Source organism: Patiria miniata, unplaced genomic scaffold, assembly GCF_015706575.1.
Source record: "Patiria miniata isolate m_02_andy unplaced genomic scaffold, ASM1570657v1 HiC_scaffold_23, whole genome shotgun sequence".
Taxonomy (NCBI): Eukaryota; Metazoa; Echinodermata; class Asteroidea; order Valvatida; family Asterinidae; genus Patiria; species Patiria miniata.
The window spans coordinates 9,746,323-9,764,054 of record NW_024037062.1 but is presented as its reverse complement, the minus strand read 5'-3'; the positions used below and the strand labels follow the sequence as shown (position 1 = coordinate 9,764,054).

At 40.2% G+C, this 17,732-nt stretch overlaps 2 protein-coding genes and 1 non-coding gene across 4 annotated transcripts; 1 reads left to right on the top strand and 2 right to left on the bottom strand.

Annotated features, from left to right (window-relative positions):
• Positions 1 to 1,335: 1,335 nt before the first annotated feature.
• Positions 1,336 to 8,263, bottom strand: LOC119731487 (minor histocompatibility antigen H13-like). The gene is made up of 9 exons (XM_038204673.1): positions 8,026 to 8,263; positions 6,620 to 6,718; positions 5,933 to 6,015; positions 5,233 to 5,321; positions 4,723 to 4,808; positions 4,144 to 4,327; positions 3,123 to 3,243; positions 2,535 to 2,723; positions 1,336 to 1,803 (listed from the first exon to the last, which is right to left on the bottom strand). The coding sequence occupies exons 1-9, from the start codon at positions 8,224 to 8,226 to the stop codon at positions 1,686 to 1,688; spliced, it is 1,170 nt and encodes a 389-aa protein (XP_038060601.1). The 5' UTR covers positions 8,227 to 8,263; the 3' UTR covers positions 1,336 to 1,685.
• Trnaa-agc lies at positions 6,243 to 6,315 on the top strand. Its single transcript has one exon. It is a non-coding gene; the product is annotated as a tRNA-Ala (tRNA).
• A 1,847-nt stretch (positions 8,264 to 10,110) lies between the features above and the next one.
• LOC119731486 (GDP-fucose protein O-fucosyltransferase 1-like) lies at positions 10,111 to 17,266 on the bottom strand. Of its 2 annotated transcripts, none has more exons than XM_038204671.1 (7): positions 16,974 to 17,266; positions 15,658 to 15,818; positions 14,626 to 14,802; positions 13,410 to 13,531; positions 12,415 to 12,607; positions 11,703 to 11,948; positions 10,111 to 10,905 (listed from the first exon to the last, which is right to left on the bottom strand). In XM_038204671.1, the coding sequence occupies exons 1-7, from the start codon at positions 17,104 to 17,106 to the stop codon at positions 10,690 to 10,692; spliced, it is 1,248 nt and encodes a 415-aa protein (XP_038060599.1). In that variant the 5' UTR covers positions 17,107 to 17,266; the 3' UTR covers positions 10,111 to 10,689. The 2 variants fall into 2 exon arrangements, with proteins under 2 accessions (XP_038060599.1, XP_038060600.1); XM_038204672.1 differs by lacking the exon at positions 15,658 to 15,818 and adding an exon at positions 15,185 to 15,309 and having other exon boundaries at positions 16,974 to 17,262.
• Positions 17,267 to 17,732: the final 466 nt, after the last annotated feature.

Sequence of the window (17,732 nt, the reverse complement as noted above, 5' to 3'; positions counted from 1 at the left end):
AAAAAAAAAGATCGACGCGCATGATTAAATTCGACGCGCGCGCTGACTAGAGACCGATTTTTTTTTTTTTTTGGCTTAACAGTGACCTTTTTTCTTTCTTCCTGCAAAATAAGTAAATGGTATCACACCGTCACATAACACTACATACAGTCAATGTTCAGGTAAACGGCACTTAAATGTGGCCATGCATATATAGGCATTTTTCTTAGAATTTAATTGCACCACTTATAAGGTACCAAACAACACATGCACAAGAACAAGGGATAAAACTTGCAATAAAATTAAAATTGGTTTTAAAAAAATTTTGGAGATCAAGTTGATCTTGGAAAAAAACCCTGGATTTCTGGGGGAAGAAATGGAAAAATCGCATCCCTGATGAAGGCAATCTGGTCTCTACCCTCTCAGGTACCCATTTGTGCTGTTGGAGAGGCAATTGTAGTAAAGTGTCTTGCCCAGGGACACAAGCACCATGCTTCCTGTCAGGATTCGAACCCACGAACCACAGCACATGAGTTGAACACCGTAACCATCGGACCACATCAGTTCCAGCTTAAACTTGACTATTTGACTAAAAGTGTTCGCACGTTGCTATCAGTGCGCAGGCGTAAGTTAAGTCACGAATCAACCACTAGTTGACTAATGGTCTGCGCGGGAACTTGCTATTGGCTGATTTGAGAGGCCACGTTTGATTCTAGTCAGGCACCCAATCTGTCTGCAGAAATCTGTTAAAGGGCGACTCCTTATCAAGTGTCTCAACTGATATCAGTGTAAATTGACAGTGAAAATCACCCAAAAACATTGCCAGGATATTTCGAAATCAAAAAGGTTATTCAATTATTAAAATGCCTCCACCAAGATTTAAACAAATTTTTTGGGAAATAGAAACGGACTATTATATATTAATCTCCAATTATTGTTATACATGTAATAATCAACATAATTTCCCCTGTCAAGGTCTTCCCTTTGAAGTTTTCATATTAATAACGCGACAAAAATAAAATGCCCACAAATTCTTCACAAGCATAAATAAATGCGAGTTCAACAAGCGCAGGTAAGGACGCATCATATGACTATTACACCACACTGATAAAGCTGAAAGGTGTTACGAAGGCCATGAAGTGGTGAAGCAATAGGCCTTAATCGTGAGAAATTGAGGGCGGTATAACGAACTAAGGCAGTTTAGAACCTTACTAAATAAAAAACATAAAGATTGTATTGAAAGTAATTAAGCTGTAGCAATGTGTTAACTTACATCAATAACCTCAGACACATTCTTACTCCCCCCCCCCCCCACCCCACCCTAAAAAAAGGCGTTACGGTGCCCTTTTTGCTCAAGAATAAAGCCTATTTCGTCCAGAAGTATACTGAAATATCATAGTGGTGGTATGAACTCCATTTACAAACAGTAGAGGGTGCTTTGGGGCTGCCTTCGAGAGCCCAGTTGGAGGAATACACTGAGTGTGCGCATACTGGTTCAGACGCCTACTGGTTCAGACATGCGTACATAATCAATAATCTCGCGTACACATACTTTTAACTAAACCATCATATACGTTTGTTGACTTACTGGACTTGGAAAACGGACTCAAACACAACACCGCTTTGAAGTATTACGACATTTCTTTATTTACGTTTGTAGTAGGTTCAGTTACTCGTTAAAATGAGCCCGCGATAGGGACAGGACATTACTTGGATTTCTTGGGTTCGTCTTTACCGGCTGTCTTGTCGTCTCCGTCCTCCTTGGCTTTGCCGTCTTTACCCTCTTTATCCTCCTTGTCATCTTTGGGTGGGTTGTCCTCGTACCTTGGAGGGAAACAAGCAGGCATCGGTGGTCACTTTGAGGTTGGGGTGGATACAAGCGAAGACCCAAAACAAAAGGCAAGCCAACTCAGGATTCCCACAGAAATCTTATAATTACAACCTTTCAGTGACTTTTCGAGAACAAAATTAATAGTAATATTATAATACAACATTTGCATACATCAAAAAACAAAACTACCAAATCATTAGGAAATACCTTACTGGACTGTAAGTGAAAAATAGTCTCAAGCATACTGTGGAATCATGGCACCTGGTGTGCTGTCTTTTTCAAGAAAAGTGGAACATTTAGTATCAATTTCCAATGATAGTCGGCCGACTATCGTTAGAAAAAAAGCTGACTTTTTTCAATAAAATTTTTCAATTTCGTCAGAAATAGGGACAAGGAACCAGACTACAAGAACAGCATTTTTTTCTTGTGGTTTTCCCAGGATCTATGAACACAGAACTTTAAACAGGTCAGTGTAACAAATTCTAACAATATTTGCTGTAAATAATTACTCCCAAATCCATCCATTTCTGAAAATTACAGCAAAAGCAAATGTTGTATATCCTTTAAAGCTTTCCTTGATCAATATCTATACTGTTTAACTTTTCATACATTTTGACTTTCCCACATTATGACTTTCCATTTTCTATGCCTGTGGAAATCCTTGCAACTTTAATCGCTTTTTTTGCCAGTAAATTATGCCTCCCAAAATGAAGATGTAACTTACTTGAAGAGGTCAATGATCTCGCCCTTGATCAGCGCCACGATGACCGGTACCCCGATACAAGCCGGTACCAGGTATAGCAAGGCAGGCTGGGCGTGCTTGAAGAAATGCATGATGCCGATGGTCGTCAGAAGGCCCAAGATGTAGGCCAAGAAACTGGCGTAGAAGTAGGTACGACTAGTCTTGGCTTTGCTGCAGGATGGAGAACAGAAAAAATTCAATTCACTGGTAATATAAAGAAAAATACAGGAAAAATAATTCAAGCCAAAGTAGACTGGACACCGCAGCTCATAACACACATGTATATATGAGGACAGGCAACGGCCTCATGCTTCTGATGTCTTATTGGCGGCTATGCACTGTGACAAATCTTCATATCTGTAGATTTTATCGACCGAGCTTCAGGCATGCGCAAAACAGAGACATCCGGTTTGCGATTCAAATTAGGTTGACCCTACGTGAACGGACAACTTGACAATCAACGCACTGGTATCAGACTTTAACTGGGTGATAACAATAATCCGACAGTTTTAATTCTGTGTTCAGACTACAGCCAAACATGACAAATTCGGAGAGGTTTTTTTTTTTTACCTGACGTCGTAGCGAAGCAGAAGAGCAATAAATATGCCTGGGATGACGATATCACCCAGGCCCAGCATGGCAAAGTTACTGGCGTCCAGTCCTCTCTCTAAGATGTCTTGCGGGAACACCACTGATGAACGAAAAGAAGAAGACAGGCAAAAGTGTGTTAATGTTTTACAGGGGACTCAAACTCGAAAAGCCTTGCTTCTTGCGGTCCCTCCCCCCTCCCATCCCTGCTTTTTATTTCTTAACACCACGTAAATTGGTTTACTTTGTCATAGTTTTGTATAAAAATAATAAAGTGGCTAGTTATTGTATGTATGTACCTATCTTGGATGAAATTAAAGTCAAGTAAGTACGACAGAGAAAAAGCTGGTTATGATTTTTTTATTAACCCTAACCGCCCTGAATCCTTCAAAATCCTCTTTGCCAAAGTGGAGGAATTTGGAGGATTGAGGTTACATGGCAAAAGTGCATGACTGATTTCGTAGGACGCACTTTGTCAAGGTCTTGGGCTGGACCTTGTGTTGTTTTTGCTCAGCCGTGCATAAATGTAGGCCTGGATTATGCTTGAAATCCTCCGTACTGCTCCAGGATGTCACTGGCCAAGCCTCAACATATTGACAGTCACTGCCGCAGGATTTTGCAGGATTCAGGCGGTGGTCACCCCTCCACGGACCATATTCAAGAAATAATGGGAGGAATTTGCAGGATTGAGGCTATATGCTATTTTTCCATGAGGCCAATTGGAGGATTAGTGTACGACCGGTCTAGCTTGCTGTCATTTCGAAGAAATCAAGAAATGTGGGCAATTTCCAACGATCGGTCAATTGACTGATTTGGGGAAATTAAAGTTTTATTTAACAAATTGTGTTTCGTGATCCAAAGGCTGTGCATGGTTTTTCACTGTTTTCTCAAAAAGTGTAATATCCACCGAGCTGAAACTTCAACAGGTTAGGTTTTGAACATTCTTCTTTGAATTTTGAGTGGTGTTACTATTGCAAACGAACAAAACGTTACTGCTACTCACACTTGATGGGTGCTTCAAACGACCTGGCTACGGTTACCATGACGTTGGTCCCGAACACCCAGAATATATCGTAGACGAACAGCCCGCCTAACAATATGCAGCCCGTCATGACTGTGTTGAGCTGCAAGAACTCCACGCCGTTCAAGGCAAACGCTAGGCCAAAGATGTTGTTGGCTATCCAGTGCTGAAAGAAAAAAACACGAGAAAAATTCTTTACAAGACCCGAGGATTAGGCCAAAATAAAAAATTAGTCGGTCTCTGGTCAGACCGAAGTTTTGGAATTGATGCGGTGACGTGTTTTTTGTTTTTGTTTGTTTGTTTTTTTTGGCTTTTTTTTTTCTTTTCCCCAAGCTTGAATTGTACAGAAAAGGTGGGTACCATTTTGCTTTTTTGTGTCCTCATATTTACATTGGTGTCCTCCATCATTTGCCTTGGTGCCCTCCATCACTTGCCTTGGTGCAATTTCCCCATTCCTTGGTGCTCCTTGGTACAAAAATTTGAGGAGGTGCGGCAATAGAGGGCACTAGAGGTGCAGAATACATGAGAAAAGACATTTGATGGAAATAATTCTGGCGTTACCTTTTTCAGCAAGTACCAGACACCGACGCAACAGGCAAGGCCAAGGCACACCAGATCCTTGTTGTCAAACTCATAGTTCATCAAGTCTGTTGAGTAAAAGAAAATTTAAAAAAAAACATAGATTTGTCTCTCGTAAACATGCTCCTCAAATAACAGAAATTCATGATATCTTGTTCCGTCACGTGTACATACCATGCCTTCATTTTCAATTCTAAAAATATTTCTTTTGCTAACTGTGGGTTGGCAAGCTATGGAATGCCAACGTTGCACAAATATTAAGAATTGTTATTTGTGTTTCCAAACATATCATTGGCTTGTTGAAAATACAAAATAACCAACAAGCGCTGCCAAAGACATAACAAAAATGCCTCTTTCTTACATACTGAGGGTGCTAATAATGTGAAATATTTGGCAAAACCTGTTGCCAACCATGGCTTAAATTGATGCCCTTGTGGCAGTCCATACAAAATGCTGCTCAATGTTTACAAATAAAAATCGGCCGTGACTGACCTTCTTTCTTGTCGGCCTTTCCCTTTGTCAAGATCAGGTGGTAGCTTTCGTTGGGAAATACTTCAGGAAGCAACTTCCGCATCAGAGGGCTAGGGAACAAAAGAGAAAAAAAATTAAGAAAATTATGCAAAAAAAAGTTGGGATTACACATTGTGCTGCTTATGACCTTTATCATGCTGGCGCTATTTCAGTCATGTTCCCTGTATCCAAAAACAGTACTGAATAATAACTTTTGTGTGCAAAAAGGAACCATACTATTTTCCCCTCCAACCTCGCTTTGGTTGCATTGATGTGAATGGTGAAAACTCAACATGGCCGCAACATGATAATGGTCTATACAACACAGTGTTAAAATAATTATTACTCCCTGTTTATCAGGAAATAATACCAGTTTTGCAGCAGCTCGAGATCAGCGCATTTGGTCTCTCCTCTCGCAGGTACCCATGTTAACTCCTGGGTGGAGAGAGGCAATTGTAGTCAAGTGTCTTGCCAAGGGACACAAGCGCAATTTTCCCCGTCAGGGTTTAAACCCACGTACCACGGCACAGGAGTCGAACACCGTAACCATTGGAACGCAGCGCTCTACAGTACTCCAGACTCAAGAAATATTCACTCAAAAAATAGACAAATTCAGGGTCTTTTTGGGGTATTGAGGTGGGTTCGGGTTAAAAAAGATTATGATCTGTAATCAAAAGTGTACCTGAAGATGTGAGCTAACGCTAGCACTCCCAGAAAGAAGAAATAGACAGTCAGAAGAAGATTGATGTAGTCCTTGGAGAATATCTGTCAAAAAAAAAAGAACAATCTCTCAAATAAACCACAAAGGGACAATTGGTCACAATAGAAGCCGTATTTTGTCCGAGTGATCCCCGTTTGCTATTTCGCAGGTTTGCACCATTGCTGATGTTGCTAGCATCGTGACTTTGGGCGTGATCCCTGGCTACATGTTTGTGGCTTCTGACTAGCGCCCCTTGAACAAAGACATTGACAAAATGGGGACTGCCAACAAAGACTGGATAGCTCAGTTGGTAGAGCACCGGAACAGCAATCCGGAGGTCGCAGGTTCAAACCCCGCTCCAGTCAATTTCTTTGTTCAACTTTAAAGTTGTTAAGAATGAAAAACCATGCACAACCTTTTGATCACTAAACAATATTATTTCATAACTCTTTACTCCAAAAATCAGTCAATTGACTGACCGTTGGAAATCACCTACATTTCTTGCTTTCTTCTGAATGACAGCAAGCCAGATGGAATAATTTCATGGGGTGTTTAGTACCAGTACGATCTTTTATCAAAGTAAGATTTTTGATAATAATTTGGTGGGATACTTCTGGGATAAATGTAAACAATACTCTATGCCTTTAAGAAGAGTGCGCCTGCATGTACCTGGAAAACGACATAGATTCCAAACAGTGTTGCACTTGCAATGAGGGGGAACATAGCAGCGTCTTTCTCAGACATAGTTTCTGGAACTTCTCCATTCTCCTGAGGAAGATAAACAAAGATGAGATTAATTTCCGAAGTCACTACACCGTTCGATTTACAGTCTACGGGTTTTTGCTCAAACAGTTGTCAAATTTTCTTGCATTATGTCAACTGCTGTGTTAAAGATGTTCTTGAAACCACGTGGTCTTAAATAAAACAACTAAGGCGAAGTAAAAAAAAAAACATGTTTAGCGTCCCCGCCCGCTTCCTTTTTAGAGGCCGCCTCCTTTTTTTTTTTTTTTTTTTTTTTTTTTTTAAGACAAAAATTGATAAATTTTAACGATCTCTGACGAAAGAAATCGTATTTTTAGACTTTTATACCGTGTATAAAGCTGTGGAAATAGTCAATGAGTCCAAGTGGCGGCCATTTTGAAAAAAGCTGGTAACCATCTTGAAAAAAAGCCCGGCCGCGTTGTCTTGAAAAATGTGTCGGGCGGCCATTTTGAAAAAAAAAAAAAAAAAAAAAAGGGCCTCCTCCTTCCTTTTTGTCAAAGAGGCAGCAGGACGCTAAACATGTTTTTTTTTTTATTTTGCCTAAACTAGCGCATGAACAATTTTTTTTCCATAAGAGCGTAACAAGCGTGCGTGGCCGGCCGGGGCTGCGTGCGTGTGTGTGGGGCCGGTGTACAGGAATAAATATGATAAAAAAATACGGAAAGAATGTTGCAACCTAGCTGACCCTTCTTCAGCGGTAACAAAGTCTGTGGAGAGTCAAGTATTTCGTAACAAAATTGGAAATGTTTCTCAGTCCCAGATTCATGTCTTATCATTTTCAATGACTGACCTTTATTGAGATGATATATGAAGAAAAAAAGCAGCGTCAGGTTGCAACATTCTTTCCAAAAATACAAACATTGCCGGAGCTTAGCGCTTGACCATCTTTGATCGTGTGGATTGGTTATGCAAAATTGCAAATGACGTAAAAATTAATCAGCCAACCATAAAATGCCTCCGTGAAAATAACGTTTACTCGAACAAAACCGGCGCCGGCCAAATATACACTGGTTTGTTTTTTTACAGTCAACAAAGCATTATTGATGATGAACCATTTATTATCGTGTGATCGATCGAACAGCTGTTTCACTCAGTCTCAGTCAGTTGTGCCTAGGCCTACCTTTTGTTCCTTCTGTTCTGATATTTCACCGACCATAAAATGCCTCCGTGAAAATAACGTTTACTCGAACAAAACCGGCGCCGGCCAAATATCCACTGCTTTTTTTTTTTTACAGTCAACAAAGCATTATTGATGATGAACCATTCATTATCGTGTGATCGATCGAACAGCTGTTTCACTCAGTTGTGCCTACCTTTTGTTCCTTCTGATATTTCACCGACCGAAAAGCACCGAAGAAGATGGGTAACAGGGCCATGATGACCAGGCTCCCGTAGGCTATGGCCATACCCTCGGGGGTGGCTGGAATTCTGGCCGTCACATTGGAAGCTGTTTCGTTCAAAGTCGCGTTCAAATCGGCGACCACGTTGTTTTCACTTGCTGCTGAGTCCGCCATCTTGTTAATAATGAAACTGGTAGTCGGCGCAGTTGTACAAGTCTTATGCGTGGCTCTATTCAATTAAAAGAAAATGTTTATTCTGGGAACCAGTCATTATCTGACGTGTCTTTAAATTATTCCGATTTCATTTTTATTTTAATAAAATGTTAATAAATTTTTGTTGCTAGCGCTGCTACGACCGCCTGCACGGTAGGCCTACACATGGGGGGCAAAGAGTGACTTTCAGTTTTAAAAATAGTCGAAATTTCACCCCGACTTATGTGCTTTTCTACAACTGAAGTATTCTTTGTCTTTTTTTAGGACACCTGTATTTTTTTCGTTGGAGAGCTCTGGGAAATGAATATATTTTATATTTTATTAGACCCAGTCAAGCAAAAATGGCGGATCCAGAACAAAATTTATTTTGGGGAGCCAACAAAAAATTGGTCCCCCCAAAAGTGGGTCCTACGGCGTGGGGTTCGCCGGCCCGCTTAAGGGCCCCGAATTGTTTGGATTGTGCGATCTGAGGTTATTTCTGACCACTTTAACCACATTTGTTTGAGGAAAAGATGGTGGTGTACGCAGTGCTAGCCTTTATTGCGACGTCACTTAAACATAAAAAAACAATTGTGTTTTTTGGGGGGTTTGGGGGGGGGGGGGGGTTCGGGGGCATGGTGGGGGGCATTGCCCCTGTTGCCCCCCCCCCCCCTCCTGGATCCGCCCTTGGCCCAGTCCTGGGCGCTAGAGTTCCTTTGTTCTTCGAATTTTGACTTTTATAGACAGTCTTGCATGTGATATTGAACTTTCATTGGGGGTGATTTTTTTTGGGGGGGGTGTAAACAACTCAAAAAAATTGGTAGTTGAATCATTGTTGTAAGTAGGTTTTTAAAATAATTTCTAATTACTCCGTCATTTTTTTCGTCAACAATTTTTCATTTCTTAACATATAGCCAAAAAGCATGGTGAATAGCCTGTTGTATTGAATATAACACAATCTTTTTGAACATCGAGAGAACTCGTCACAAAGTTAAATAACATTTTGTGTTTTTCTTGGTTTTTCCAGCATTTTCGAACACAAAACTTCAAACATGTCAGTGTAACAATATTTGAATCTATTATACTAGGCCCCCCAAATAGTTCATTTCTGAAAATTACAGCAAAAGCCAATGATGTACATGTACATTCCCTTTAAAGGACTATGCTTCACTTCCTTAGGCAAACTTTGGACCCATTTTCAACCGTCATTTTATCAATTCTGCCCGCAGATGGAAGCCTAGAAACCAGAGTGTTGTTCCTTGGCTAAACACAATTCCACCGGTTGTTTTTTTTTTTTTTTTTTAGATAAACGGTCACCTTTTTCAAAAAAGAGGTTTTTTTAGGGGGGGGGGGCTGGGGCACTTTTCATGCTAATGAGCTCGCGTAGAAATTCTCACTTTGCACAATCACACGCGAATTAATTGCGTCCTCTGTCGTTCTAATCGCGCCAGTCGGATATGACGTTAGCGGCAATCTTGTGGATTGTGGGTCGGGCCAAACGAGTTTTATTCTTGAATGTATATAGACTCAGTGCCCTCGGTTCATTACCAACAAAATGCTCTTATAGCTAAACTATGAAGGCCATTATACAAATCATGAATTTGCCCGCGTAAGCAATTTGGGCTTATTAACTGGTCTGCACCCTTGTCAGCCAAAAAAATGCGGCGTCCGAATGATGTCTCGGCATCCGTCACAAATCGAACAATTAAGACCCAACTTATCTCTTCTTTTCAAATGCTTATTTTTAAATTTGAAAAGTGGGGCTTTTCGCTCTGAATATTAGCGTAATTCTGTCATCAAACCATAACCCAATTGGCAGTAAATTTCATGGGCCTTAATTTTTAGGGATCACACTTTGAAACACAATGTATAGTTTCTCCGTTTTTATTACAAACATTTATCTGAGGTTGTACAGGAAATGTGTGAATAAAGCAAATAAGCCTCTTATGAAAAATCTACAAAGTTGCATTCTTTACTTTAGTTAGGGCCTATACTCAACTGAAGACTTCCACTTCTTCCTTCGAGAATATATTTCAAACCGAAGAATTTGTGGTGTATTTATTCCATAACTATATTAACGTCGCTCCCCCGGTCAATGTTGTTCTCTATAACAACTCATGTAGTTAAAGCATGTCATTTTTAGTTTCCAATTTCAACAGCTCGCTCTAAAGAAAACGCATCTTTAATCAGTAAAACAAAATACAAAAATATCAAATTAAAGCATCCAACTTTTAGTATGAGGGAAATAGCTCTCATAATTAGGCCTACTTTAAGCAGGAAAATGACACTTCATTTTTACAAAAGCATAATACAAAATTGACAGGTACATATTTTTATCACTGTACTTTTCTTAATGCTATATTCGTCAGTGTAAAACAAGCCCGCAATACTATGAGGGTTTTACTTCTATACTTAATCACGTGATGTCGTTATTAAAAAATAAAATCACAATTCTTCATGGGGAGGGGACCTTGAGACTTTGGGCAGCTCTTTCTGCGGGTCCAAGTAGCCGAAGAAGGCCACCAATTTGCCGTTCACGTCACGGTCCCGCTTGACGAAGGCGCTGAATGCCGACACGCAGTTAAGGATGACGTCATCAGCCTGGCCCAAGACGTACAAGTCCATCTGGTCTAGGTCGGGACCCCATGTCACGATTTTGATCTGTTGGAAATCAAAAGAATAAGATCCAATCCCACTTCTGACACCATGTAACGTAGTCGTGAATTTACGTGCGTGCTCTGGAGCTATGGTTCATTACAAGTTGCGTTGCGTACACAGCATGCACAGTTTATACAAACTGATTTTTTTTTTTATCTAAAGTAACTTTTGCACCGTTTCATTTGCCTGTTACCGTTCACCGGCATACCAAAACTGCATTTTACTTTGTGTGCACAGCTTTCAACCTCGTTCTCATGGGTACGATCTTGCTGTGCGCCATATGCTGGTTCCCGCCATGCCTTGCGCAATCTTAATTAACACGCACGCAGCTCATGGAGTCGAGGTTTTATTAATGTGTTACTTGCGTCACGCCGACAGGCAACCGCTTGGCAACGCAAACATGTAAGCATCATTTGCATGTTGCAAACATGTAAGCATCATTTGCATGTTGCAAACATGTCATTTGCATGTTGCAAACATGTCATTAGCATGTTGCAAACATGTCATTAGCATGTTGCAAACATGTCATTTGCATGTTGCAAACATGTCATTTGCATGTTGTAAGTGTAAGCATCATTTTGCATGTTGCAAACATGTAAGCATCATTTGCATGCCTGTTGGCCACTAAACAGTATAATGTCAACTCTTGTAAAGCATTCAAGTGTCAAGAGATATAAACGCAATGGAGAAAAGAACAGTTTACTGAAAGTTTTTATCACGTGACAGCGCCATTTTGTAAAAAAAAACATGTGACATGGTCAAGTATAACAGCCACGTCCAAGAATTATAATCACGCTTACATCCGGGAAAGCGGCCTGCAAGTCTTCTTCCATGGCCACGTGATCTGTAGCCACGAAGATGCTCTTAGGCAGCTCTCTGTTGTCCTCCTCCGCTAGCTGGAGCTGGTAGCGGATGTCAGCGATGACTTGCTCCTCGGACTGAAGACACATCTCCCTGGTGACCGAGTCTCCTTCCTTGCCGGTGCACTGCCTGGAGCTCAGGAGATAAGGGAAGTCGCCGGTACCAAGGAGCTCACAGGTTCGGCTCTGAAATAATGAAAGACCGGTAATGAATTAAAGGCATGCTCACTCATTTGATGATGCATTTTGTTCGTATAATGTCCAATAAAAACACCACTCAAAATGCAAAGAAGAATATTCAAAACCTAACCTGTTGAAGTTTCAGCTCAGTGGATGTTACACTTTTCGAAGAAACAGTGAAAAACCAGGCACAATCTTTTGATCACGAAACACTGTTTCGATAATAGCACTCTTTATCCAAAGAAGCAGTCAGTTGACTGAATCGTTGGGAATCACCTACATATTTTTATGTCTTCGAAATGACAGCAAGCCAGACGGAATAATTTCACGGGGTGTTAAGTAGCAGTCATGATCTTTAACCCACGTAAGCTTTTTCATAAAAATTCGGTAGTACTTTTTGGGTAAATACACATGATCATAACTTCGAGGTGTAGAGTATAAGACTAAACAAATTTCGTGTTTAGAAACGCACCCAATCAGCGCCGTTCCTGAGGTGAAGCCCCCAAAATGGCTTCTCCAGGTTTTTCTCAATGAACTCCTCGGCTGGTTGCCTGATATGGTCCTTGAAGGTCAGGTAATGCTGGAGACCCTCCACTGCCGTCGAGATGGGGTTTATCACCGGGGCCGTGACGAGCGCCATCACCGGATGCTCGGAGGCGGGATATCTGTCGGAGAACACATCAATGATGATTTACTGGTATTTATCTATGTATAGTATACCGGAGACTTATAGCGCACGCATCTACCAACAATTAGGTACTCAAGGCGCTGTTAATTATGTCTATTTTTAAAGACAGGTAAATGAAGTTTATGAGAAATATGCGACCCATTATGTAGCACCTTATAAGGGTTTATACAAGGTGCGACAGCGCTTATTGCAGCCACTGCCAGAAACACCGGGTCAAACTCCTTCTCTTAATTAGAGATAAGTGTTACTGGGTTCTTTAACGTGCATTACACAACACGCGGGACCTACGGCTTTACGTCCCATCTGAAATGACGAAGCAAATATGGTAAAGTGCCTTGCTCAAGAGCACAAACACCATGTTCCCCGTAAGGATTCGAACCCATGTACCACGGCACACGAGTCGAACACCGTAACCATTGGACCACATCACCCCACAAAGTACAAAGTATTTGGTCCAGTCAATCATGGAGGAATAAGAATTCCTCCATGAGTCAATACAACGAAATGTCACGATCGCACCAACTGGGGGTCTTGATTAAGGATTATCAACACATTTAGGATTATTATGTTAGCATGTTTAACACAGTTCATATAAAACTTATTTCATTCATATTGTTCTCATGTTATTTATTTATGATTCATATTAAAAAAGAAAAACCGGCACAGTTTTCTCATCTTTTCAATGTTTGGGAATATTTTTTTTAGTAATTGATTTATTGATTGCTTTTATAGAATATATTGTTATTTTGAAATTTGTTCGGAGTCTGAGATCCGCTTACACTTCTTTCCAGTGTTCCGCCACGCCAGCGTGCTCCACGTTGAAATACAAGTTCGTCCAGACTTCCGAGTCGTCAAACTCGATGCCCTGGTCCTGCCAGAATGTTCGGAATGGATTGCCGTCCTGAAGAAAATATTCAATTTAAGTTTAGAAAACAATAAAAAAACAACTCTCGATCCGTGAAGAAAACCTTACAATCTAAAACTTTAAACAAACATCGCTTTAGAGTTACTCTTCTGCGCTGTTTTTTTTTAGTTTATCCCGAAAAAATGTTGTGCTTTTTGAACAACTGTTTTGTCTAGTAACACATTTTGTAGTAACACAAAGCGTTTCATTTTTTAATGAGACAACGAACAAGAAGAATCCACCCACGTCCAATTACGATATAATTATTTTACAAATTTTGAATTCTTTGCGGCCTGACATGGATTCAACCTTTTCGTGGTTATTGGCGCAATAGAGACCGAAAATAAAAGCGTATTTTCAGAGGGTTGAAAACGTCCAAGTTAGAATAAAAAAACAGTTTACATTAAAATGATACACAAATTGAAATTTCTTAAGAGAAAACCAATCGGCTATGTTGAACATCACGATTAGAGTTTAAACAAACATCAGACTAAAAGATTTGCATGGTGAAAATTCGACAATAAGTTTTTCCAGTAGTTAGATTGTTCTTATATCCTTTCTTCTAAAAAAAAAAACAAATTGAGAAGAAACGGAAACATATAGTGTAACACTCGAGGCAAAATAAAGAATTTATTCAAATTCACCATTTTAACATCCAATTTCGTCCGAGAAAATTTTACACTCTTTTTACAAAACGAATTTAGTAATTTACCATTCAATTTCAAAGTTTGGTTCATGGTCACCGGGTCGAGAATATTTGTCATTACAGATCGAATTCGTCTAAGCTGTTGCCGAATGGCAGCATTCAGAGATCGAATTCGTCTTATATAAATCAATACAACGAATTTGATTTCTGAATAACAAGGTTTGGCGTAGACGAGACGAACTCGAATACTCCGGGACGAAAACGTGTGCTTTGAAATTGTCTGACAAAAAAAGAAAAGAAATTAAACATTGGAAGTGCACTAAATCGATGCTGCTGGACGAGCTTTGAAGATTAAAAACGGTGAATTCGAATGATAAACGTTTTAAAATAGCCGGGAAAAACCTAACATATTTTGAAACAATATCAGAACGCAAACATGACTCACTCTTGTGCACTTCCCTCCATTGTTATCAGCCAAACCGTTGGAGCAATATGCCACGCGGTTGCCTTCATTCCAATAGAGGGGCGCCAATTCCGTCATGAAGTCCTCCATTGTGATGACGTCAGGATAAAACTTCTTAATTTCGTCTAAATCGAAGTATTCGTCAACTTGCACGTACGCCTAGACGGATATTAAAATAAATTGATTCAACGTGCATGGAGTTCGAGAACAATTATCTCTGTTGAATTTTGTTGAAATAGTGAAATGCAATGGACATGTAAACATTCAAAAACGAAACTGCCATGGCAAGGAAAGAGGAATTTCCATCATTTACTGGTGATGGTTCAAACCAAACAATCTCGAGAAAAATGGGTTCGTTTTCATATACTGCTGATAATGGAACGAACTTAGTTATTTTATAAATGGTTAGGTCTATAGGCCTACCCGTGAATGAGAATTGTTTTTCCAGTGAAAAACTTGGGGATCGAACTTGGAAGGGGAACTATGTTAAAGCACCCTTTTTAAAAATGTAAATGTTGGATTTTCTCTTCAGTTTTCTTACGTTTTTGGGAACTGCTTCCAGAGCATTTGGGTACATGATAAACGGTGGAATGACCAGAACGCGGCCAAGCTTTGAGGCAAAAAGCAAACTTCCTATAAACTGTTCCAACTGGTTGCCATAGCGACCTGAAAAGATCAATGGTGAAAGTTAAGATTCAAGCCGGACCGACGTAAAACATTCTTTCAATACTAGGAAAGCTATATAAAGTTGTGAAATTTAATTTGTTCCTCTATTTCTTAAATAGTCTGCGTAAAAGATAATCATTCAACTGAAGACAAGTCTTTTACACTGTAACGAAACCAAGTGGAACAGTTTACGGAAGAAATTTGGGGCAACCTTGCAAAAAGACAAAACAATCATTTCAACTCAAGAATACCAAAATCAGTAACATCTTCGTGTTCTGAAGAGCAAATGATTTCAGCAAACAACAAAATTATCAGGTTTTTTGTTATCTCAGTGCTTCAAAATCTTACATTTCGATCGATGTGCATGGGTGCTTGGACGCCAAAGTGACCATGGGCGTCCTTACGGCCACAGGGGTAATTGATAAAGGACGGCGCAACCAGAATGCGACCCAGAGCCTTTGAAAACTGTAGGGCGCTCATCAACTGTTCCACTTGGCCCGTAAAGCGACCTACAAGTACATGACAAGATGACCAAACAGCTCACAAAACTACTTTTACTTAATTGATTAATAAATAAATTAAAATAAATCCGTGACGGCCTCTATGAGTAGGCCTACTGACTGCAAACGTCTGGAGTGGAATACACGATTATTGTTACATTATGCTGGCTAAATTTTACTTAAGTCACACTTCTTCATAATATTAAGGGGAAAACAAAAGAACTTGATTTGATGAGTTGGGCAATCATGCAATGTCACGCAAGTGTAGCGGGCGACTCGAGCAAATTTTACCGACTATAGGCATCATGCTCAGGATAAGGTCAACATGCATGAAATAAATAGTTGATGAAGCATGATTCTTGTTCATACCTTTTGACAAAACGACGATTATAAATGAGCAAAATACAACGATTAGTGTCAAGTAAACAATACAAGAGGCATTCTTAATTACTTCGCCAAAAGTCGGGCTGCTTTTTGGGCAATTCCAGCGTTATTTATACTTATAGTTTACAAGAGCTCAGTGAATAAACCTGAAACTTTATTTTTCAAATCTTATACATCCATCATCTAGTTATGGTCGAGGAGATCATATAGGAGTATATTGGATCATTAATTAGCAGGCGCAGCATTTGAACAGCGCCCCCATTGGAAGATGCCCCCCCCCCCCCCCCGCCACCTTTTTGATTTTACGGAGGTCAAGTGTCCGGAGAAAAAAATTCGTCTGCATTTTTAGCACTTGCACTGTTAATGCTGATTAAAATTTCGGGTCTGACACTCCCCCTCACAAACAGTCCTGGATCCGCCCCTGATTAGATATCTGGCTCTGTCACAGACATTAGACCTCATTTCATCACGCTGGAATTTGTAATAACTCTAAAACAAACTGAACTTCAACACACTCTAAATTAATAGTAATTAGTGCATGTATAGGCAACATGCATAATGAAATTTCCAGTGGGAAAAAAGTAATAAAATTACCAAAGCATTTATAATTATAGGCAATTAATATATTATACAAAACATGTCATCGACCAAGCAGTTTCAGTATAACGAAATAAAAACGAGCTTCAGCCTGTATTGGAACACAGTTTCTTGCTCTCAAAAATCCAGCGATTCACTGATAGTTTTTATTATTGTTAACTGCCATCGCCAGTGAAACCATACCTGAACATGGACAATACATCATATATCCCTTTGAAGCATCCCACTCTAGTTTTCCGACATTCCTGCACTGCCCCAATCCGACGATCGACACTAAAACAGTCAGTGAAATCGCTACAGCCGAAAGGTGCGCCATCTCCACGAGGAACTCTCCTATTTTCACCACAAAATCACGTCAACTGTCTACGGGCAAATGCTGAAAATCATAGGCTGGGTTAGTCCGGTGAAAGTCCCTGAAACTATCGCCCTCGCCAAATGTACACGTGTACAAACGATAACCGCACAGGTGTGTGAAAGGTGGTGATTTGCATGATAATAGTCGCTTTGTTCGATTTGTATAAGGTTTAACCTTTACGAGGTCAGTGGGAGGGACTTTAACATAACAATTCAGTGACGAAGTCGGGACGTGTAGACTTGTCCTCGTGTGGGGGTCGTTTTGGTTTTCTATTTGCCACGCCCCAATGCATAACTTGAATACTTGGTTGCGGTTGTTTGTCTGACGGCGGCCACGTGTACAAAAAAGAACAGAGAATAATAGCATGAATCAGGTTACTTTACAGTGAAAGTCAGTCAAAATCAGCACGTAAAATGTCAGCCCATGCATTTGTTATCTTTGTTTAAAAAACAAATCCGCATGTTTTTAGGATAGAAGTTAAAGGTCTGACATCTTTGGCATTTGCCTGTATATGTTGTGTCACAGCTAGTTTTCACCGTTGTTTAAAACCCCCTGCCACGCCCCCTCCCCTCCCCCACCCCTCTGGA

Bases quoted from the DNA above. Each gene is read 5' to 3' on its own strand.
- LOC119731487 (XM_038204673.1), bottom strand. From the start codon at position 8,226: ATGGCGGACTCAGCAGCAAGTGAAAACAACGTGGTCGCCGATTTGAAC. The intron at 4,328-4,722 runs GTAACGCCAGAA...TTTTTCTTTCAG, and splicing joins TCTGGTACTTGCTGAAAAAG to CACTGGATAGCCAACAACAT. The intron at 1,804-2,534 runs GTAAGTTACATC...TTTCCCTCCAAG, and splicing joins GAGATCATTGACCTCTTCAA to GTACGAGGACAACCCACCCA.
- LOC119731486 (XM_038204671.1), bottom strand. From the start codon at position 17,106: ATGGCGCACCTTTCGGCTGTAGCGATTTCACTGACTGTTTTAGTGTCG. The intron at 12,608-13,409 runs GTAAGCGGATCT...GTTCTCCGACAG, and splicing joins GCGGAACACTGGAAAGAAGT to ATATCCCGCCTCCGAGCATC. The intron at 10,906-11,702 runs GTAAGCGTGATT...GATTTCCAACAG, and splicing joins TGCAGGCCGCTTTCCCGGAT to ATCAAAATCGTGACATGGGG.